Raw genomic sequence first — 23,419 nt, 5'->3', positions numbered from 1 at the left:
ACATTTCCAAGGAGAAAGTGAGGTCTGCAGATGCTGGAGATCAGAGCTGGAAATGTGTTGCTGGAAAAGCGCAGCACCATTCAGCCCATCATGCCACCACTAGGTCTTCAAACAAGCTTCATAACCTAGTGCCAATCTCCTGCCTTTTCCCCGTAGCTCATATTTCTATTTAAATAACCATCCAATGCCCTCTTGAATGCCTCAATTGAATCTGCCTTTCCACCACATTTCCAAACCTTAATTACTTGGTGTGAAAATGTTTTTCCTCACATCAGTTATTAAAAATGTCTGTTATCTGGTGTTCATATGGTTATCTAATCATAGAGTCATAGCGTTGCATGCAACTTGTCCATGCTAACCAGATATCCTAAATTAATTTAGTCCTATTTGCCAGCATTTGGCCCATATCCCTCTAAACCCTTCCTATTCATGTCCCCACCCAGATGCTTTTTAGATGCTGTAATTATACCAGCCTCCTCCACTATCTTAGGCAGCTTATTCCATACATGCACCACCCTCTGTGTGAAAATGTTGCCCCTTACGTCCCTTTTATGACACTACAATAGTCGGTCGAATCTCAGATGGCGACGAAACAGACTATAGACGGGAGATGGAAGACCTGGAAAAATGGTGCACTGAGAACAACCCAGCTCTCAATGCCGGCAAAACCAAGGAACTCATTATTGACTTTTGGCAGGATGTTACTCATGCCCCTCTATACATTAACAGCACAGAGGTGGAATGAGTGGAAAGTGTCAAGCTCCTGGGACAGGTCATCCACAACAAGCTTTCTTGGATTCTTCATGTGGACACATTGGTTACAAAGGCCCGACAATATCTCTTCTTCTTAGGCAGCTGAGGAAATTTGGCATGATGGTGAATACCCTTGCCAACTTTTATAGGTGCGCCATCAAGAGCATTCTGTCTGGATGTATCACTACCTGGTATGGCAACTGTACCATTCAAGATTGGAGACAGTTACAGAGAGTGGTGAACTCAGCCCAGACAATCACAAAGGCCAACCTCCCATCTATAGAATCCATCTACCAGGCCCACTGTCAAGGAAAGGCCGCCAGCATTCTCAAAGATCCATCCCACCCTGGCAATGTTTTTCTACAATCTCTACCATCTGGGAGAAGGTACAGAAGCCTGAACACACGCACCAGCCGGTTTCGCAACAGTTTCTACCTGACTGTTGTTAGAATACTGAATGGCCTCACAAACTCTTTGCATTCACCTGTACCTGTGTTTTTGTTTTTGCCACTGTTTACCTATTATTAACTATCTATGCTACTTAACTCTGTGACCTGTCTGTATTGCTCGCAAGACAAAGCTTTTCACTGTGCCTCAGTACACGTGACAATAAATTCAATTCAATTCAATTCATTTCAATTCAACACTACACCTATGCCCACTGGCTTTGAACTCCCCGACCCTGTGGAGAAAGACATTGTTTATTCATCAGGAATGTCGAGCTTGTGCCTGAAACGTTGACTCTCCTGCTCCTCAGATGCTGCCTGACCAGCTGTGCTTTTCCAGCACCACACTTTTTGACTCTGATCACTAGCATCTGCAGTCCTCTCCTTCTCCCAAACCCAACAATATCTTTGTAAATCTTTTTGAATCCTTTCAAGTTTCTCATCTTTCCTATAACAGGGAGACCAGAATTGCATGCAGTATTCCAAGCAAGAATTAAAATTAGAATTAGAATAGAATCCCTACAGTGTAGAAACAGACCCTTTGGCACAGCAAGTCCACACCAACTCTCCGAAGAGTAACCCACCCAGACCCGTTCCCCTATTACTCTACATTCCCCACTAAGACAAGATAATCATAGGGTTAGATAGGGTGATAGGGAGAACCTTTTTCCAAGTATGGGGACAGCAAACACAAGGGGACACAACTTTAAAGTGAGGGGAGATAGGTATAAGACAGATGTCAGAGGTAGTTTCTTTACTCAGAGAGTAGTAAGGGTATGGAATGCTTTGCCTGCAACGGTAGTAGATTTGCCAAATTTAAGTGCATTTAAGTCGTCATTGGACAGGCATATGGACGGACATGGAATAGTGTAGATGGGATGGACTTCAGATTAGTATGACAGGGCAGCGCAACATCGAGGGCCGAAGGGCCTGTACTGCGCTGAAATGTTCTATGTTCTATGTTCTAACTAAGGCACCGAACCTACACCGAACACTACGGGCAATTTAGCATGTCCAATTCACCTGACCTGCACATCATTGGACTATGGAAGGAAACTGGAGCACCCAGAGGAAACCCACACAGACACGGGGAGAATGTGCAAACTCCCCGTTTGTGCCTGAGGCTGGAATCAAACCCGGGTCCCTGCCACTGTGCGACAGCAAACAAGACCTAACCAATGTTCTGTACAGCTGCAACACGACCTCCCAGCACCTATACTCAGTGCGTTGACCAAGAAAGGCCAGTGTACCAAACACCTTCTTCATTATGCTGTCTACCTGCAACTCCACTTTTAAGGAGCTATGAACTTGAACCCCCAGGTACTAAGCTAATGTAACCTGCTATCTTACTGTTATGTAATAAACTATCTCTTGTTACTCAGGGTCATGCCCCTCCTGCTGAAAACTTCACTGCAGTTAATCCTTCACCAGTTCACACTAGAAAGCCTCTTTCTTAGTAGGGTAATAGAGGGAGGGTTCATGGCAAAACATCGACCAAAGAAGATCCCAGCAGGATCACATGCCAGTTCCAAACATCCTTATAATTTCCTCTTCACCATATCCTGTCACCATAATCTGTTATTCCTTTCTCCCTCTGCGTTTTTCTCCAGCTCCTCTCTAAGCAAATCGTATTATCCATCTCGACCAGTTTGTCCTGACTTCCCAAATGGATTTATTTGTGACCTGTGGCCTCCAGTTTGGCACATCCTTGTGAATGTGTGTTCTGGTGTTAAGTCCACTTCAGCTTCATTAAATCAAACTGTGCTGGAATTCCATTCTTAAACACATCAAGAAAGATTTCTGAATCGATTTTAAAAGCAACAAATTCACTTAATTGTACTGTTCACCTGCACTGGTTCATGGCAGATCTGTGATTGTGAAAACTACTTCAAGCAGAAATGTAAACCATAAATAAACTCGGGTGGTTTTTATACTCATCACTGGGTGGAGTCTTTTGATTGCACCTTTTTCTTTTGTATTATTGCTCCTAGATTTGTAATTTTCTTTCTTTAACACAATGACACATCCTGAGTTTTTGTTTCCTCTTCCTTTACTGGGTTGTGGGCATCACTCACTGAGCCAGCATTTGTTACCCATTCCTAATTACCCATCCACAGAGTGGTTTGCTCAAGCGTTGCAGAGGGCAGTCAAGGTCAATTGCATTGGAGTCACAGTATAGGCCAGACCAGGGAAGGACTGCAGGTCCCCTTCCTTAACGGGCAATTTGTGAACCAGATGGGTTTGTGCAACCAAGACAGATAGCTTCTACAACTGAAACTAGGTTCTGATTCCAGGTTTAATAATTGGATCAAAATTCCACCAGCGAGTATGCTGGGATCTGAACTCACAGCCCATGGGGACTAGCCTGGGTTACTAGATTACAAACAAGTCACAGTATTGCCGTATCACTTCCTCCCCATTCACAGAGCACTTCCTCTGCTTTAGGGAATGTATCTCATCTCCAAGTTAATAGTTTCCTGCATGTGCATAAACTTATTTATCAGTTTTAATTCTTTTGAAATTGATTGGCTACTGTTTTCCTTTTTAAGGTCAATGGAAATGGTTTTCCTGCAGTGAATTCTTTTTACTGTGATGTTTTGGAACGATACTCCCAGGTGCTCCCACAACCCTCACATTGCCAAGTTGTCTCACGTCATTTCCTAATGATAGCTCCAACATGATCAGACTGTTGAAGGACAGACTGAAACACTCTCCTTCTTTATCACTGACATGACTCGTTTGGCCATCTGTCTCCAGCCAATGAAAATCGCATGTTTTATTACCCTGGTGCGATCCAGCCCCCAAGTTATGACCACATCTGATTGCCCGGCAGCTGCATTTACACAGCAGGCTGAGAATGAAGGACACACAATCAACGGGCTGCCTTCATGTTTTGCAGCATTTCCAGACACAGGACTTATTCACTTAATGGTAAGGTCCTAGGGAGTGTTGCTGAACAAAGAGACCATGGAGTGCAGGTTCATAGCTCCTTGAAAGTTGAGTCGCAGGTGAATAAGATAGCAAAGAAGGCATTTGGTATGCTTTCCTTTATTGGTCAGAATATTGAGTACAGGAGTTGGGAGGTTATGTTGCGGCTGTACAGGACATTGGTTAGGCTACTGTTGGAATATTGCGTGCAAATCTGGTCTCCTTCCTTTTGGAAGGATGTTGTGAAACTTGAAAGAGTTCAGAAAAGATTTACAAGGATATTGTTAAATTAGTAGGATTTGAGCTATAGGGAGAGGTTGAATAGGCTAGGGCTGTTTTCTCTGGAGCGTCAGAGGCTGAGGGGTGACCTTATAGAGGTTAATAAAATCATGAGGGGCATGGATAAGATAAATAGACAAAGTCTCTTTCCAGGGGTGGGGGAGTCCAGAACTAGAGGGCGTAGGCTTAGGGTGAGAGGGAAAAGATATAAGAGAGACCTAAGGGGCAACTTTTTCATGCAGAGGGTGGAATGAGCTGTCAGAGGAAGTGGTGGAGGCTGGTACAATTGCAACATTTAAAAGGCAACTGGATGGGTGTATGAATAGGAAGGGTTTGAGGGATATGGGCCGGGTACTGACAAGTGGGACTAGATTGGGTTGGGATATCTGGTTGGCATGGATGGGTTGGACTGAAGGGTCTGTTTCCATGCTGTACATCTCTTTGACTCTATGACTCTAAGACCTTCTCTGCTTCCCAGATAGAACTGTGGGATCTTAATGGACACTAACCCTAACCCAGATAGAACCCAGATCTTACAGCACCATAACCCTAACCCAGATAGAACATAGCATCTTACACACCATAACCCTAACCCTGTTAAACCATGTGATCTTCCAGCACCCTAACCCTAACCCTATTACAGAAGATGACTGTTTATGAGAACAGAGGAAATTAGAGCTCAAACAGATCATTCAACGATCCCAGTCTGGCCCCTCCCATTTAACAAGACCATGGCTGATCATTTACCCATTCCACCATCGTGTACAGTCCCCGTGGCCCCTTAATACTTTTGACCAAAAATCTCTGTTTGGCTTATACTCAATGACTGAATGTCTACAGCTCTCTGTGGCAGAAAATTCCAAAACCTAGTTTTGATTTAATCACCTCTCAATTTTCTAAACTCCAGGGGATAAGTGACCCAATGTGCTTTCCTTGAGGGGATCTGAGACATGATAAGTGTATGTTGGCAAATTTGGAAAATGCCTAAAAAGGGGACTGGACCTCAGGATGAAGGGATACAGTTGCACAAATGACTAAAATTAGCAACACAGGAGAACACTGTCATTAAAAAGATCAAAGAACAGGCTTTCATTATCGAGGGACTGAACTACAGGGAAGAGGAGTCACGTTCCAAACCTTGATTAGATGAGACTGGGACCACACACACCACGTTGGTGATGGAGTACCAGTAAGGTCACTGCAATAATAATAGTCTAAGGTAGGGAGGGCAGAGGTTCAAATCCTTTATTGGGAAGAGAAGGACAAGGGCAGCAGATACATGGGAACAGTGTGCCCTGGAAGTTCCCCTCCAAGCCACTCACCATCCTGACTTAGAAATATATCGTCATTACTTCACTGTCACTGGGTCAAAATCCTGGATTCCTCCACAAGTAGCATTGTGGGTCTAGTGACAGCACATGGACTGCAGTGGTTTAAGAAGGCAGCACATCCCCACCTTCTCAAAGGGCAACTAGAGACGGGCAATAAATACTGGGCCTGTCCAGTGAAACCCGCATCTCAGGAGTGAATGAATATTTTTTAAAATTGGCTCCAGTAATTTTGTTAATAATTGTGAATAGTCTCAGTTATGGTGATTGTGAAACTATCAACAATTGTTGTTAAAGCCCTTCTAAATGTGAGGTGCTGCATTTTGGGAAAGCAAATCTTAGCAGGACCTTTGCACTTAATGGTAAGGTCCTAGGGAGTGTTGCTGAACAAAGAGACCTTGGAGTGCAGGTTCATAGCTCCTTGAAAGTGGAGTCGCAGGTAGAAAGGATAGTGAAGAAGGCGTTTGGTATGCTTTCCTTTATTGGTCAGAGTATTGAGTGCAGGAGTTGGGAGGTCATGTTGCGGCTGTACAGGACATTGGTTTGGCTACTGTTGGAATATCGCGTGCAATTCTGTTTTCCTTCCTATTGGAAAGATGTTGTGAAACTTGAAAAGGTTCAGAAAAGATTTACAAGGATGTTGCCAGGGTTGGAGGATCTGAGCTACAGGGAGAGGCTGAACAGGCTGGGGCTGTTTTCCCTAGGAAGTAGTGGAGGCTGGTACAATTGCAACATTTAAGAGGCATTTGAATGGGTATATGAATAGGAAGGGTATGGAGGGATATGGGCCAGGTGCTGGCAGGTGGGACTAGATTGGGTTGGGATATCTGGTCGGCATGGACGGGTTGGACCGAAGGGTCTGTTTCCATGCTGTACATCTCTATGACTCTATGACTCTGGTTCACAAATGTCCTTGAGGGAAAGAAATCTACCATTCTTACCCGGTCTGGCCTACAGTGACCCAGGCCCACAGCAATGTGGTTATGGTGTGCAGGCAGGAAAGTAGAGTTGAGTCCACGAAAAAATCAGCCATGATCTTATTGAGTGGCGGAGCAGGCTCGACGGGCCGGATGGCCTACATCTGCTCCTAGTTCTTATGTTCTTTTAGTTGCCCTCTGAAATTGCCAAACAAATCAGTCAGTTCAAGGGCAATTAAGGATAGGCAATAAATGCTGAACGTGCCAATGACCACTCCATCTCATGAGGTAATAATGAGAACACTTGCAGTCATGTGCACAGTTCTCAACTCTATATCTTAAGAAGGACATGGCATGGTAGCTCAGTGGTTAGTGCTGCTGCCACACAGCACCAGGGACCTGGGTTCAATCCCAGCCTCTGGTGACTGTCTGTGTAGAGTTTGCACATTCTCCCAGGTGCTCCAGTTTCCTGCCACAATCCAAAGATGTGCAGGTCAGGTGAATTGGCCATGCTAAATTGCCCATAGTATTCAGAGATGTGTAGGTTAAGTGCATTAGTCAGGGGAAATGTAAAGTAATAGGGTAGGGAAATGGATCTGGTTACTCTTCGGAGGGTATGTGTGGACTTGTTGGGCTAAATGACCTGCTTCCATACTGTAGGGATTTTATGATACTGAGGCACAGGCAATGTACAAAAGAGCACTAGCACAGAATCAGAACAGTTAAAGGTTATTCTGATCAGGAAAGATTGCTCCAACTGGTAACCTTGTCTCTGGCAAACAAAAGACCAAGAAGAATTTAGAGAAGGTGTTTCCATTTTTCCTTACTGATCCATAGGATGTGGGTGATGCTGCGAAACAACCGCATTTATTACCCATTTGTAATTGCCCGGACGTCAGTTAAAGGTCAACCACATTGCTGTTGGTCTGGAGTCACATATAGGTCAGAACAATTAAAGACAGCAGATTTCTTTCCTTATAGGGCATTAGTGAACCTGATGGGTTTTAATGACAAAGGTTATTATTCACATGATTGCCAGCTTTTTATTCCAGATTCTGTTGAATTCAATTCAACAGTGGGGCGGCACGGTGGCACAGTGGTTAGCACTGCTGCCTCACAGCGCCTGAGACCCGGGTTCAATTCCCGCCTCAGGCGACTGACTGTGTGGAGTTTGCACGTTCTTCCCGTGTCTGTGTGGGTTTCCTCCGGGTGCTCCGGTTTCCTCCCACAGTCCAAAGATGTGCAGGTCAGGTGAATTGGCCATGCTAAATTGCCCGTAGTGTTAGATAAGGGGTAAATGCAGGGGCATGGGTGGGTTGCGCTTCGGCGGGTCGGTGTGGACTTGTTGGGCCGAAGGGCCTGTTTCCACGCTGTAATGTAATCTAATTTTCCACAGAATTCCTATAGTGTAGAAGCAGGTCCTTAGGGCTATCGAGTCCACACTGACCCTCATAAAAGCATCCCAGCCAGACCAACCTCCAACCCTATCCCTGTAACCCTGTATTTCTCATGGCTAGCTCACCTATCCTGCATACTACGGGGCTATTTAGCATGGTCAATCCACCCAACCTGCACTTCTTTGGACTGAGAGAGGAAACTGGAGTATCCAGAGGAAACCTGTGCAGACACGGGAAAAATATGCAAACTCCGCACTGTCACCTGAGTGTAAAATCAAACCCATGTCCCTGGTGCTGTGAGGCAGCAGTGCTAACCACTGAGCCACCACGCCATTTTCACCATTTGCTATGGTGGGATTTGAACCAACGTCCTCAGAACATTAGCTTAGGGTGCTGAATTACTAGTCCAATGAAATTTATTACCTACAAACCATCACCACCTCAAGACCCCAGTGCAGCAAGACCAGAATTAGGGACCATTAACATAAGACAGTCACAAGTGAATCCATTTGGGAAATTTGTCTCCAAAGTTTATAGAATCATAGAATTTACAGTGCAGAAGGAGGCCATTCAACCCATCATATCTGTACCGACTTCTGTAAGAGCTACCCAGCTAGTCCCATTCTCAGTCACCCTCCACATTCATCCCTTTCAAATACCTATCCAATATCCTATGGAACCTGCCTCCCCCACTCTCCCAGGCAGTGCATTCCAAATCCTAACAACTCTCTGAAAAAAGATGTCTCTCCTAGTTCTCTTGCTGACAATCTTGAAATTATGACCCCCAGTTACTGACAAACCAACTGGTGTGGAAACAGAATATCCTTCTTTAAAATTCATCATAATTTTGAACACCTCAATAAGGTCACCTCTTAACCTTCCCTGCTTCAAGAACAATAAACCCAATCTCTGTAATCTTTCCTTGTATCTAAAAGCCCTCATCCTTGGGAGTATTCTAGTAAATCTCCTTTGAACTCTCTCCAGGGCTTTAACATCCTTCCCTCAATAATTATACACAATACTCCAAATGTGTTCTGACTGATGATGTGTAAAAGTGTAAAATCAATTCCTTGATTTTATAGTCCATGCTTCTATTTATAAAAGCAAGGATCCAATAAGTCTTCTTAACAACTGTTTTAATTTGCCTTCAAGAGAATTCTTCAGAGAATCATGCTCATGAACCCAGAGGTCCCTCTGCTCCCATACTCCCCTCTAGTTTGTACCATTGTGGCCTGTATTGTCTCTCTGTGTTTCTTCTACCAAAATACATTACCTCGCATTTCTCTGCATCAAAATTCAACCGCCAGGCATATGCCCATTTAGCCAACTCGTCAATGCCCCTTTGAAGTCACCCAGCATCATCCTCACAGTTCATCATTCTCCCTGGCTGAGCATCATCTGCAAATTTAGAGATTTTACCCATCTCCAAGGTTTGTGAAGGTTTGTAGCTCAGGTTGAGGTTTAGGGTGTAGGTTTGCTCGCTGAGCTGTAGGTTTGATATCCAGATGTTTCATTACCTGGCTAGGTAACATCATCAGTGGCGACCTCCAAGTTAGCAAACCTCCCCCCAAGGATACTGGTGCCCCTCAGGTTCAGATACTGTTTCATTACCTGGCTAGGTAACATCATCAGTGGCGACCTCCAAGTGAAGCGAAACTGTTGCCTCCTGCTTTCTATTTATATGTTTGTCCTGGATGGGGTTCCTGGACAAACATATAATCCCTGTTTAAACAAAAAACAATTCCACAAGTATCTTTGCATCTGCTCAGTGCAAGTAATATTGATCAAGTAGCATTAATTCAACAACCAATAAGGCATTCCTTAGTTACAGGATCTGTCAAGGTCTCAAACACCACAGAAACCTTCTACCCCATTAAATAATCTCAAACGAATACTCACTCAATTATCCCTCTTCTGTCTGACTGTACTTTGTATCACATACCACAGCAAGACCATTCTTAAAGAACTGCATACTGTTCTCAGCTTCCCATTACAAACAGGACACTGGAACATTGGGTGAACTGCATCAAAGATTATCCCACTTGACAGCAAACTGAACAGTCACACCAATCCGTAGACAGATAGAGTTTTTCCATCCACTCATGAAACGTGAGCGTCACTGGCTGGGCTAACATTCATTACCCATCCCTAGTTACCCTTGAGAAGATGGGTGTGAGCTGCCTTCTTGAATCGCTGCAGTCGATAGACCCACGACACCCTTAAGGAGGGAATTTCAAGATTTTGACCCAGCAACAGTGAAGGAACGGTGATATATTTCCAAGTCAAGGTGTTGAGTGGCTTGGAGGGGAACTTTCAGGGGGTGATATTCCCATGTTTCTGCTGCCCCTGTCCTTCAAGGTGGAAGTAGTGATGCATTTGGAAGGTGCTGTCTGAGGATCTTTGGTGAATTTCTGCAGTGTACCTTGTAGCTGGTACATTGTGTCTAGAAGTTGGCTGTCACCATGATTGAAGGAAAAAAGGGCAAATATCCTCTATGGTCATGAGCATCGTGAACTCGTTTGTCAACGATATTTTTGTGTGATTGTGGGAGAGGCTTCCCACCTGGCCCAAAGTGTTAGACCATCAGATCCTGGGAAATCCAGACCTCCATGAGTCTGCTGCTGCCTAGGAAGCTGGCCAAGCACACCTTGCCAACGGGCACAAAGTCAGTGACAAAGTGCACCAGCTCCAAGTGAAGCACCACATTACACTGGAAAAAAAACACACATTTCTGCTACTGAGCATGCATGGTGGAAGGAATGGATAGTTACAGTGCCTTTTTCATAGAAAGCATGTGTTGAGGGGTGACCTCATCTGCATCTTCAGAATTATGGAGTTGACAATGAAGAGACTTTATTACCACTTGGAAGGAAATTTAAAACTACATACCATTTATTCAAGATGACCAGTACTGAATTCAACAGGGAGTAGTGACTAACCAGAGCCGTCAGATGGTCAGTGCTGAGGGGTAGCCGCACTGTCAGAGGGTCAGTACTGAGGAAGTGCAGAACTGTCGGAGGGTCGGTGCTGAGGGGGAGCTGCACTGCTGAAGGGTCAGTGCTGAGGGAGTGCCGCCACTGTCGGAGATGAGTGCTGAGGGAGTGTCGCACTGTCGGAGGGTCAGTGCTGAAGGAGCGCCGCACTGTCAGAGGGTCAATACTGGGGGAGTGCAGAACTGTCGGAAGGTCAGTGCTGAGGGGGAGCTGCACTGCCAGAGGGTCTGCCACACTGTCGGAGGGTCAGTGCTGAGGGAGTTCCGCACTGTCGGAGGATCAGTGCGGAGGGAGTGCTGCACTGTCAGAGGGTCAGTGATGAGGGAGTGCTGCACTGTCGGAGGGTCAGTGCTGAGGGGGAGCTGCACTGCTGAAGGGTCAGTGCTGAGGGAGTGCCACCACTGTCGGAGATGAGTGCTGAGGGAGTGTCGCACTGTTAGAGGGTCAGTGCTGAGGGAGCGCTGCACTGTCAGAGGGTCAATACTGGGGGAGTGCAGAACTGTCGGAAGATCAATGCTGAGGGGGAGCTGCACTGCCAGAGGGTCAGTGCTGAGGGAGTGCCACACTGTCGGAGGGTCAGTGCTGAGGGAGTGCTGCACTGTCAGAGGGTCAGTGATGAGGGAGTGCTGCACTGTCGGAGGGTCAGTGCTGAGGAAGTTCCGCACTGTCGGAGGGTCAGTGCTGAGGGAGTGCTGCACTGTCAGAGGGTCAGTGATGAGGGAACGCCACACTGTTGGAGGGTCAGTGCTGAGGGGGTGCCGCACTGTTGGAGGGTCAGTGCTGAGGGAATGCTACACTGTCAGAGAGTCAGTGCTGGGGGAGTGCTGCACTGTCAGAGAGTCAGTGCTGAGGGAGTGCCACACTGTCAGAGGGTCAGTGCTGAGGTAGTGCTGCACTGTCAGAGGGTCAGTGATGAGGGAGTGCTGCACTGTCAGAGGGTCAGTGCTGAGGGAGTACTGCACTGTCAAAGGTTTTCTGAGATTTTGTTTCAAACCCTGTCTTCTTGTTAGATGCAATTGCAAATTCCGGTGGCATTATTTTTGTGTCCTACCTTTGCCAATATAATTCCACAACCAAAAATACCCAAAACTGATTATAATCACGATGCAGTGGGAACTTGCTCCATTCAAATTGCCTGCTCCATTTCCTGATATTTTAAAAGCAACAAACTTTAAAGTTAATTGTTTGAAACACACTTTGGGATATTGTGATGTTGGATAAAGAGCCTGGGAAATGCAGGTCTGCCTATTGTGAATTCATGATAATGCAAAACCCATGAATTCTGAAAGCTGCAAAGCTTGCTCACATTGCAAAGACTGCATTCACAGCTGAAGAAATGGTGCTTGCCAAATGTAGTGCAGATATAAGGCAGCACAAACTTCAAACCGTTGTCTGTACAACCAAAAAAATAAAGCTATTTTTCATGCAACAAATTGAGTCTGGCAAATGTGAACCATGTGAAGAGAAACCTGTTCAAACTTATTTGTCTAATTCTGCGTCCGTCAAATTTCAACTACAGAAAGTGTTACGTTTTTGTCTACATTTCAGAATCGTTCTGCTACATCTGGCAATGAGGGAATATAGCAATATTGACTTCAAACTGATACAAAATTTATAGAGGGATCAAATTGAATTACTAAATTGAATACAAGAGTAGGGAGGGAGGTTATGCTTCAGAGCATGTGAGACCACATCCAGTGTCACCTGTACAGTCATGGTCTTGTTTAAGGAAGGATGAAAATGTATTGGAAGCAATTCAGAGAAGGTTTGCTAGATTAATACCTGAAATATGAAGGTGGAGAGAGATGAATATAAAGAGAGGTGAAACATGGAAGATCCTGATCATGTGGGTACGGAGAGAATGCTTCCTCTTTTGGGAAAATCTAGAACTCAGAAACACTTTCAATATGAAGAGTCATTCATTTAATCCAGAGATGGAAGTGTTTTTTTCAGAAGGACCAGAAAACTCCCTTCCTCAAAGTCAGAAGTCAAACTACGCCAGGTTATAGTCAACAGGTTTATATGAAATCACAAGCTTTCGGAATGTAGCGCCTTTGTGAAGGGACCATGCTTCGAAAACTTGTGATTTCAAACAAACCTGTTGGACTATAACTTAGTGTCGTGTGACTTCCTACTTTGTCCACCCCTGTGCAACACCAGCACCTCAACATCATCCCTTCCTCTAAAGACAGTGGAAGCAGAGTTTGCAATAATTATGGCAGAGGTGGATAGATTTTTGGAAAGTAAGGAGGTGAAAGGTTTTTATAAGTTTGAGATTACACTCAGATCAACCCTGATCTTATGGCAGGGTAGAGCAGGCTCGAGAGACTGAATGGCCTCCTTCTGCTCTTTATTTGTCTGTAACATCATTGACCAACTTTCAAAAAAACAGATTCATTGGACGCAACAACCAGAACATTCCTTGGTTGCAAAATACGTACTAGAAATGCAAACCTTTCCTTATACTCATGTAGAACCAATTCCCACCATCACAAAATCAAACAATTCTGTTCGTTTATCTGAGTGTCTCTTTCCTATGGTCTTTTCAATATTAACCCCATGATAGCGACTTGCATCTCCGTAACACCTGAAGGAAAACGTCCCATGGCACTTCACTGAGATAATTATCTAACAGGAGAAGGGAAAAATATGGTCAAGGTGGCAGGTTCTGGGGAGCAGTCTAAACAAGGAGAGAGAGGTTGAGAGAATAAGAGGGTTAAGGAGGGAGGTCCAAAGTTAGGAGATCGAGCACCTAACGGTGCAGCCTCCAAAGATGGAACCATTAGAATTAGGAAGCTGCGCGAGAGGCCAGAACTGGGGGAATATGGAGATTTCACAGAGTGGTAGTACAGGAGGAGGTGACAGAAATTGGGAGGGGAGAGCAGGACCAGGAAGGGATTTGAAAACAAGATGTGGAGAATTTGGAAGTTGAGACATTGCCTGACCAGAACAGGGGTCGGAGTGATTTATGTGATTTGCGGCAGAATTCTGGATGAGACAGTTGGAGCATGGTGCTACTCAGTGAGTGTCTCGACAATATAATTTTAAAGGGAGTCCGAACCTAACTAAATGCAAACGATCAACCAATGGGGTGGGAGAGGAAGGCAGAGTAGTAATGTCACTGGGCTCGACCCAGGCCAGTGCTCTGGTGAACATGGATCAAATCCCACAAAAGTATTTATGGATAACGTGATGTAAGGGTATGTAACTATTTGGTAGCTTTCTGAAGTGGAAAGGGATTTTTCCATGTGGTTTCTTAGAAATGAAGTCAATAGAGCTGAGTGGTTCACCTACTCTCGGCAGAAAATTGAGTGAACTTGGAGAAAATAGAAAACAAGCAAAGATTTCAGAGAGACATGAGATGCAGCCTATGGCCCTGAACCAATGGGAAATCTAGCTTTGAAATGTTGGTGGTGGCCTAGCAACCCTTCTGGACTTGATCTCTACCTTCATAGAAGTGAGCAATCAAAAGGAAGAAAAACCCATGAGCTGTACATCTCTCTCCCTCTCTGAGCAGAAGTTTTTGCAATCTTGATAAAGTTTCCAAATATCATCATTTCAGGCTACCTTATAAAACATGCAACATGCCCACATCCCAAAGACTCGGACCCAGTTTGATTTCAATTTCAACTGAAGGCCTTCCATCAGTCTATGGCTGTTAGCAATTCGATTTTGTTGACCAGAAATCCAGCAAACTATGAGGATTCATCAAAGTTTATCCTTTCTTTGGCCCAAAGGAGTATTTCTCTTTTACACTTTTGTCTTTTATTCAAACACTATCTCTGCAGAGTGGGTTGTGTTTTGTGTTGTGTGAGTGTGTCTGCTTTTGAGATAAAGGGATAATTTCAGATTGTAACTTCCTTGTTTGCCACTTTTTTTTAAAAGAGTGAATATTCTTTTATAATAAGAGGACTATATTGAGTTCTTTAAAGGAGCCTGGTGGAAGCATTTTGGATAATAATGCAAAAGGACTAGCATAAAGATTGAATTGAAACATTCATACTAATGGGATGAGTGGTGGAATATGGCTTGCTTATAAACATAGTATTCCTCTTACAGTCACAACATGAGCTGATGATGGAATTTAAATTCAGTGCTAAAACTGGAATTAAAAGGTTAGTCTGAAATCTATAAATGCAAGACTATAAATCTACCATTGACTGTTGTGAATTTTTAAAAATCTGTCTCACTCAGGCCCTTTGGAGAAAGAATCTGCCTCCAACAGTTGAGTTGAAAGTGATGGTTAAAAATGGGAGTAAAATAGTTTCTGGTGGAAGAAGAAATTCCATTGAGTTGTACATATTAACATCCTGGGAGTTACCATTGATCAGAATCTCAACTAGACTCACCACATAAACACGGTGGCTACAAGAGCAGGTCAGAGACTAGAAAAACTGTGGCGAGTAATTCACCTCCTGGCTCCCCAAAGCCTGTCCACCATCTACAAGGCACAATCCAGGAGTGTGATGGAATACTCCCCACTTTCCTGGATGGGTGCAGCTCCAACAACACTCAAGAAGCTTGACACCATCCAGAACAAAGCAGCCTGTTTGATTGTACCACATCCAAAAACATCCACCAACTGCAGCAGTGTGAAATATCGACAAGATGTGCTGCAGAAATTCACCAAAGGATAACAGCATCTTCCGAATCCATAACCACTTCCATCTAGACGGACAAGGACAGCAGATACATGGGAACATCAACCCCTCCAAGTTCCCAGCCAAGCTGCTCACCATCCTGACTTGGAGATATATCGCTGTTCCTTCACTGTCATTGAGTCAAAATCCTGGAATTCTTTCCCTAATGCATTGTAGGTCTACCTACAACACATGGACTGCAGCGGTTCAAGAAGGCAGCTCACCCCCACCTTCTCAAGGGGCAACTAGGGACGGGCAATAAATGCTGGGCCCAGCCAGTGACGCTCATATCACGATTGAATTTAAAAAGTATACACATGTAAATGCACTTTTGCAAACTCAGGACTTTGCATAATGCATTAGAGAAAATGTAGATTGGGTAATGTGGCCTACAACCTATATACTGCAAGATCCCAACAACAGCCAGGTGACAATTATCAGTTAATCTGTGATTTAGTCAGAAATCATACAACACCAGGTTACAGTCCAACAGGTTTTTTTGAAATCACAAGCTTTCGGAGCACTGCTCCTTTGTCGAAGGTGTCATGTGACTTCTGACCTTATCCACCCTAATCCAACACTGGGACTTCCACATATGTGCTTTAGTGGCACTGGTTCAACAATAAATAACAACTGGGAACATCAAATAAACTTTGTTCTTCCTCAAATAGAGAGACCATGTGGGACTGGGAAAGGAAAAGGGGTCTTGACTGAGTGCCTCATCCAAAAACTGGCAGATTTGACACATTCGCACCTCATCACAACAGTGTGGTGCTGGAAAAGCACAGCCAGTCAGGCAGCATCTGAGGAGCAGGAGAGCTCATTCCTGATGAAGAGCCTATGCTCACAACGTCAACTCTCCAGGTCCTCAGATGCGGCCTGACTGGCTGTGCTTTTCCAGCACCACACTTATCAATTCTGATCTCCAACATCTGCAGTCCTCATTTCCTCCTGCCGCATCAGAACAGCACAGGGATTGTCATCCTACATGGTGGCTCAGTGGTTAGCATTACTGCCTCACAGTTCTAGGGACCTGGGTTCGATCCCACCCTCAGGCGACTGTCTGTGTGGAGTTTGCATGTTCTCCCTGTGTCTGCGTGGGTTTCCTCCAGGTGGTCCAGTTTCTTTCCACAGTCCAAAGATGTGCAGGTTCAGTAGATTAGCTCGGGGAAATGGGTTACAGGGATGAGATGGGATGGGTCTGGGTGGGGTGCTCTTTGGAGGGTATGTGTGGACTTGATGAGCCAAATGATCTGCTTCCGCACTGTAGGAATTCTATGATCCTATAATTAGGAAGTTCAAATCCTTGGTGTGGGTGTTTGAATGCAGAATGTTTGACAAATGTGAAAAAAATAAGTAACTGAATGGAGGCTGTGTGAATGTCTATCAGATTCTGTCCAACATAATTTATATTTGAAATATGCTTCACAGGATTAATCAAAACGAGAAAGGCAGAGTGTTTACACAGCCCTCCTCTAGACCAATCAGGCTGCTCGATTTCAGGATCCTCCCAAAATAATATTATGGTACAATATAAAAAGAATTGAGTTCTGAAGGAGCAGCATATCAGACACAAAACCTTAATTCTATTTCTCATAAGACAAAGGAGCAGCAGCAGTCCATTCAGCCCAATGAGTCTGCCTGTCATTCAATGAGATCACGGCTGATCTGATAACCCTGGACTCCACTTTCCTGCCTTTTTGGTATTACCCTCGATTCCCTTGGTGATTAAATATCTGTCTGTCTCAGCCTTGAATATATTTAATGGCTAGCCTGGACAGCCCTCTGTGGGAAAGAATTCCAGAGATTCATTACCCTCTGAGAAGAAATTCCTCCTTATCTCAGTCTTAAATGGATGACCCCTTATTCTGACGTTATACCTTCTGGTGCTACCACAATACAAATCAACTTCTCCACATCTACCCTATCAAGTCCCCGAAGAATCTTGTATGTTTCTATATGGTCTCCTCTCAGTCTTCTAAACTCCAATGAGTACAGGCCCATTCTACTCAACCTGTGATAAGACAGTCCCACCATACCCAGGATCAGCTGACTGACACTTCTCTGGACTGCCTACAAATGTCAGTAAATGTCTTCTTGGATAAGAAATCCAAAATCATTCCCAGCTTTCTCCAGTCTTTCTCCAATTCAATAATATTCAGCTGTGGTCTGACTGGTGCCTTGCATATTTTTAGCAAGACTTTCCTATGTTTGTAGGAGAAAGTGAGGACTGCAGATGCTGCAGATCAGAGCTAAAAATGTGTTGCTGGAAAAACACAGCAGGTCAGGCAGCATCCAAGGAGCAGGAGAATCGACATTTCGGGCATGAGCCCTTTTTCAGGACTCATTCCTGAAGAAGGGCTCATGCCCGAAACGTCGGTTCCCTATGTTTGTAGTCCAGTGTTCAGGGATGTGCAGGTTAGGTGGATTAGCCTTGGATTACGCACAGTTACAGGGATAGGTAAGGGAATGGGTCTGGGATGCTCTTCGGAGGGATGACGTGGACTCAATGGGTTGAATGGCCTGCTTCCATAGTGTAGAGATTCTATGATTTCCTTTGAATAAAAAAAACATTCCATTTGCCTCAAACAAAACAGATTGCGGGAGAAACTCAGCAGGTCTGGCAGCATCTGTGGAGAGAGAAACAGAGTTAACGTTTTGAGTCCACTGACCCTTCTTCAGACCATTTGCCCTCCCCATTTCCTGCTGAACATGGATCTAGCTTTTTGTGTTTTAAAGACCCCCGACTCCCTCTGTGCTCCAGCTTTCTACAGTCTTTCTCCAATTCATTAATAGGCAAAAGTGAGGACTACAGATGCTGGTAACCAAAGTTTAGATCAGAGTGGTGCTGGAAAAGCACAGCAGGTCAGGCAGCATCCGAGGAGCTCCTTGGAAGCTGCCTGATCTGCTGTGCTTTTCCAGCACCACTCTGATCCAATTCAATAATATTCAGCTCCTCTATTCTTCCTGCCAAAGTGCAAAACCTCAATTTCCTCACATTATAGTACATTCAGTTTCCTCATCCAAGTCATCAGTATACATGGCAAATAATTATGGCCCCAGCACTGATCCCTGTGGCACTTCACTAGTTACAGATTACTGTCCTGAAAATGCCCCTTTATCCACATTCTCTGTCTTCTATTAATTAGCTATACTTCCATCCACACTTTTATACTATTCCCAACACAACAAGCTCTGATTAAGTTGCCTTATGTATGACACCTTGTTAAATATCTTCTGAAAATCCAAATATATTACATCCACTGCATCCAGTTTCTCTCGCCTGCTTGTTACCTCATTAACGAACTTCACCAAATTTGTCAAACACATATCCCCCTCATGAAACTGTGCAAGGTCAGAAGTCACATGACACCAGGTTACAATCCAACAGGTTTATTTTAAATCACAAGCTTTCGGTGCGTAGCCCCTCATCAGGTGAAGGACCTGACAAAGGAGCAGCGCTCCAAAAGCTTGTGATTTCAAATAAACCTGTGGGACTCTAACCTGGTGTGGTGTATCTTCTGACTTTGTCCACCTCAATCGAACACTGGCACCTCCACATCATGAAACCATGCTGACTCTGCTTAGTCATATTTTGCATTTCTAAATGCTCTGCTATTACAGACTTTAAAGTTCCCAGTAGCAGACGTTGAGCTAACTGGTCTACAGTTTCCGGTTTGTTGTCTCCTTGTCTTAGGTGTGATAATGGCGGTTTTCCAATCGTCTGGGAGAAACGCATCACCAGAAAAAAAGGCAGACAAATAATCATTGGTGCCGCCAGATCTGTTGAGTTTCCTCACCATGTTCTCTTTTTTATTTCAGATTTCCAGCATCTGAGAACTTTAGCTTTTACAATGGCGTGTTTTCAGCTGCAGGAGATGCGGATTTCTGGTTTTCAAATACACAACTTGCTGATTTACATACCCTGGAAATACCGTGTGTTTAATATTGGCAAAATCCAGACCTCTTTGAAACTAGAACATCGAATTTTCCGCGGTTGTGCAGTAATGACACATGGCTATGTTTACTAACAATAATAAGAGACCAAACACATCAGTTTCAGTAAAAGTAGAGAGAGTTGGTGATTAAGATCAGCGGAATAAACACGGCCATCCTGTGATGAGGATAATACACCAGCAGTTTTAAACGTTAACACCGGAGCTGCGTTTTGATGTTGGCTTGGGGGCATACACCCCTGATCCGATTTAACGAGAGGGACACAGAGACCTGAAGACTGGGCCTAACTCACCCCAAGTATCGAGAACATCAGCGGACCCCCACTCTCCATCCTATTAGCGGCTTACACACACAAACACTGCCTGTCTTAAACCTGGTGTTGTGTGATTTTTAACTTTCTTAAACTGGAAATGGCCACCGAGCCCGGGAATCTCTCCCCATTAATCCCGCAGATAGTGAATGGATAAGTCAATGGCATGAAGGAGGCGAGTCAGGGCTACCTCACTCTCATTCATGGATTCCCTAAGCTGTCGAAGTGTTCTGATTTATGTCGGAATCGCTGCTGGTGAATGTCAATAGTGAAGCCTTCTTCCTTAACCCTTCAGGGGCTGCAGCAGCATTTTCAGAAGTCGTTTTGATTCTAACCATGTGTCAATTTAACGAGGTATGTCACTTGGGAATAATTTCTCAGACCAGCAAGTTGAAGGTGAGAGTAGTTTAAAGAGTTAAAAAAAAAAGTCATTTCATGACCAACACGAGTGTAGGGAGTGTGGCTTCCAGGTTTCTGATTTACAACAGCAATCCATCACCGATAAACAATAAGAGGCATCTCAATATTTAACAGACACACGTAAAGGTATTGCTGACAGGCGTGAACAGCAATGCATTGCCTGTGGGAACACATTTCATTTTCAAAAACTGGAAACAGAAAATTGCACAGCTCGAGCGAAGAGCAGAAGGGAGGGTACAGATACAGTGGGCCGAATGGTCTCTGTGTGATTTTATGAATTGGTGTACACACATTCATTCACTCACACACCGATGCTAACACACTGCCACCGTCTACTGATTCACACACACATTGAAGGCACACATACAAACACACTCGCACACTCTGTACATCACACACGTACACACAGAACTCCACTCACACATACCCACACTCACTCATTTTGACAGACATACAGTGTCTCAGAGTCAGACACACACTATCAGTGTCTCACTCACTACACAAGCTGTCAGAATTAGTTTACTGCATAAGGAGGCGATTCGGCCCATCTAAACCCTGACTAGGGAGTTAAAAATTACACAACACCAGGTTATAGTCCAACAGGTTTATTTGGAAGCACTAGCTTTCGGAGCCATGCCCCTTCATCAGGAAGGGTTTAGAGGGATATGAGCCACATGCTGGCAGATGGGACTAGATTGGGTTGGGATATCTGGTCGGCATGGACGGGTTGGACCGAAGGGTCAGTTTCCGTGCTGTCCATCTCTGTGAGTCGATGTGCCGGGACCTGGTCTCCCAGTGAGCACTGACTGCCCCTAACCCACCCCCTCACTGCTGCCCGTTCAGAGCACACTGTCTGATGGGATCTACTGCAGCATCACCGGAGCTCAGCAGCTGGAACATCTGCCCGGATCTAACAACAAGATCCTGCCGATTACCGGCGGCTGCCTTTAGATAGTCCCCCACCCCCTCCTAAAGGGGAAAGAAAGGGCAAGGTAGAAAAACTCCCGGGGGGCAATCCTGCTGTGCACCTTGAGGGCAACAGCTGGCAAGAAATTCCCAAATCCGGGAAGGGATTGGCCCTTTCCCACCCCCCGCGCGGAGGGGGAAGGGGGTGGAGGGAGGATCTGGCAAGTACAGGCATTGCCTGGGTTTACAGACCTGAGCTGCGCTGTAATTAGGTGCAACCATTACAAACAAACACCAAACTCTCTCTCTCTCTCTCTCTCTGCATTGGAAACGACAGCGGTCCGTGTTGGATTGTGAAAGCTCCGGCTGGGATCAATGTTTCAAATCCCGCAGCCGCCTCTCCCTGTTGGGGGAATTCATCCCTAGGCATTTACCCTGCCCCTCAGACTGCTCTTCAAACTGCCATGGTCCACTCACCCTAACGTGTCTGATGTCCAGTGCCTGTCCCGAGCCTGCTCTAGTGCTTTACAGGGCAGGCTGTTCGGCCAGGCGGGTTCCTACTATCCCCTCTGCCCTGCTAATGCCAGTCTCCAGCTCTTCTTCCCTCCCTCTCTCCAATTTACAGAAGTTTGGCTCCACATCCCACACCATCCCGCCCTCCCAAAACCTACAGGTCAGATGCCCTTCCAGCAGCTGGAACTCGGCCCATAAGCACCTTGCTACCTATCCCCCCAGTGAGACAACCCGGAGCTCTTTAAAACGAAAGGAAACGGAAGTCTTTGCTGAGAGACTGTGCAGGAACAAGTTTCAATCCTGGGTCTCACTTACACCGCTCCGGCTCCCACTTGGCTACACCAGTTCAGACTTTACTTACGGTTTGCCGGCGGCAGAGATGAATCCACGGCGTGTCCTTTGGGCTCCTAAATGCATTTGTATGCATTTGTCCCGGCAGCGTAATCCGAAGCGAAAACAGAACTCGACAGCGGCGCTGATTCATCTGCAGTTTGCAAAGTCGACCCGAGTGACCCCCGAATTCCCTCAGACCTGCTACACCGTCTGCATGATGTCCAACCGTGAGGGGGGGGAGCCAGGAATCTCTCTCTCTCTCTCTGACACACACAGTTCTCCTTCTCTCTGTCAGACCTGACTCGAGTTCTGTCCTACACAGCAGAGTTGCTGGCTCATTGCTAACGTGGGTGTCAGGAGCCCTCCCCGCACATGCTCTTGCTCCCTAGTGCAGTATTAACCTCCTCCTACACCCGCTCCCCCTCCTCCAGGCATCAGCCGCTTCTGTAATCGGGAGGAGGGGGTGGGTACAGACAGAGGGGACGGTGTTAAATTTCATCAACCACCGACTGACATCACAGCCCCAGCGCTTATCTACTGAATGGCAGAATTGCAGTCAATGAAGACACAGACACACCAGGGTCCCGGGCTAACACAAAGAGAAGGTGATTATCAACAGGCAGTGCAGACACAAGAAGTCTCCCCACTGGGTCAGTCCCATTCACAGCGGGTCGGGGGCCGGCTGGTGGGCTGGGGAGAAATAAAATGAAGCGAGGGTTTAATTGGGATTTTTAAAAAATCTGGAAGGGCTTTGCTGGAGTAACAAAGACATTGCTGGATAAACTCAACAGGTCCCGCATCATCTGTGGAAAGAAATCAAAGTTAACGATTCGGGTCCAGTGACCCTTCCTGAAGGAGATGCTATCAGACCTGCTGAACTTTTCTAGCAGTTTCTGATTTACAGCATCCACGGTTCCTTTCGGCTTTTCCTCTGCTAGAGTTATTCAGGAGAATGTGTTTTTAGTGGCACAAGGTTAAAAATCACCCAACACCAGGTTATAGTCCAACAGGTTTATTTGGAAGCACTAGCTTTCAGAGCGCTACTCCTTCATCAGGGGGCTGTGGAGCAGCATCATTAGACACGAAATTTACAGCAAAATATTACAGCGTCATACAGCTGATTGAACAAACCGAGATTGCTGTTAAGTCTTTCATCTTTTAGAATGGGTTGCAGGTTTCCGTTCATTAATGTGTAAATTTCAGAACTTCTTATAAGTCACTTTCTCAAGATAAATTACAATTTTATAAAAAAAGGTGACATCTCAGCTCAGACAATGTATTAAAGGTGAGGTTAGAGTC

The 23,419-nt window shown here is 45.2% G+C and overlaps 1 protein-coding gene across 3 annotated transcripts in view; it reads right to left on the bottom strand.

The window, feature by feature from the left end:
* Positions 1–22,826, bottom strand: part of LOC122554101 (collagen alpha-1(XXIV) chain) — a 461,503-nt gene extending 438,677 nt beyond the window's left edge. For all 3 annotated transcript variants that reach the window (XM_043698575.1, XM_043698576.1, XM_043698577.1), the window contains exon 1: positions 22,149–22,826. In XM_043698575.1, the coding sequence (XP_043554510.1) occupies positions 22,149–22,204 (56 nt within the window). In that variant the 5' untranslated portion in view covers positions 22,205–22,826. The remainder of the gene's footprint in view (positions 1–22,148) is intronic.
* Positions 22,827–23,419: the final 593 nt, after the last annotated feature.

This window comes from Chiloscyllium plagiosum, chromosome 11 (genome assembly GCF_004010195.1).
Source record: "Chiloscyllium plagiosum isolate BGI_BamShark_2017 chromosome 11, ASM401019v2, whole genome shotgun sequence".
Lineage (NCBI taxonomy): Eukaryota > Metazoa > Chordata > Chondrichthyes > Orectolobiformes > Hemiscylliidae > Chiloscyllium > Chiloscyllium plagiosum.
This window is presented reverse-complemented; position numbering and strand designations above follow the sequence as displayed.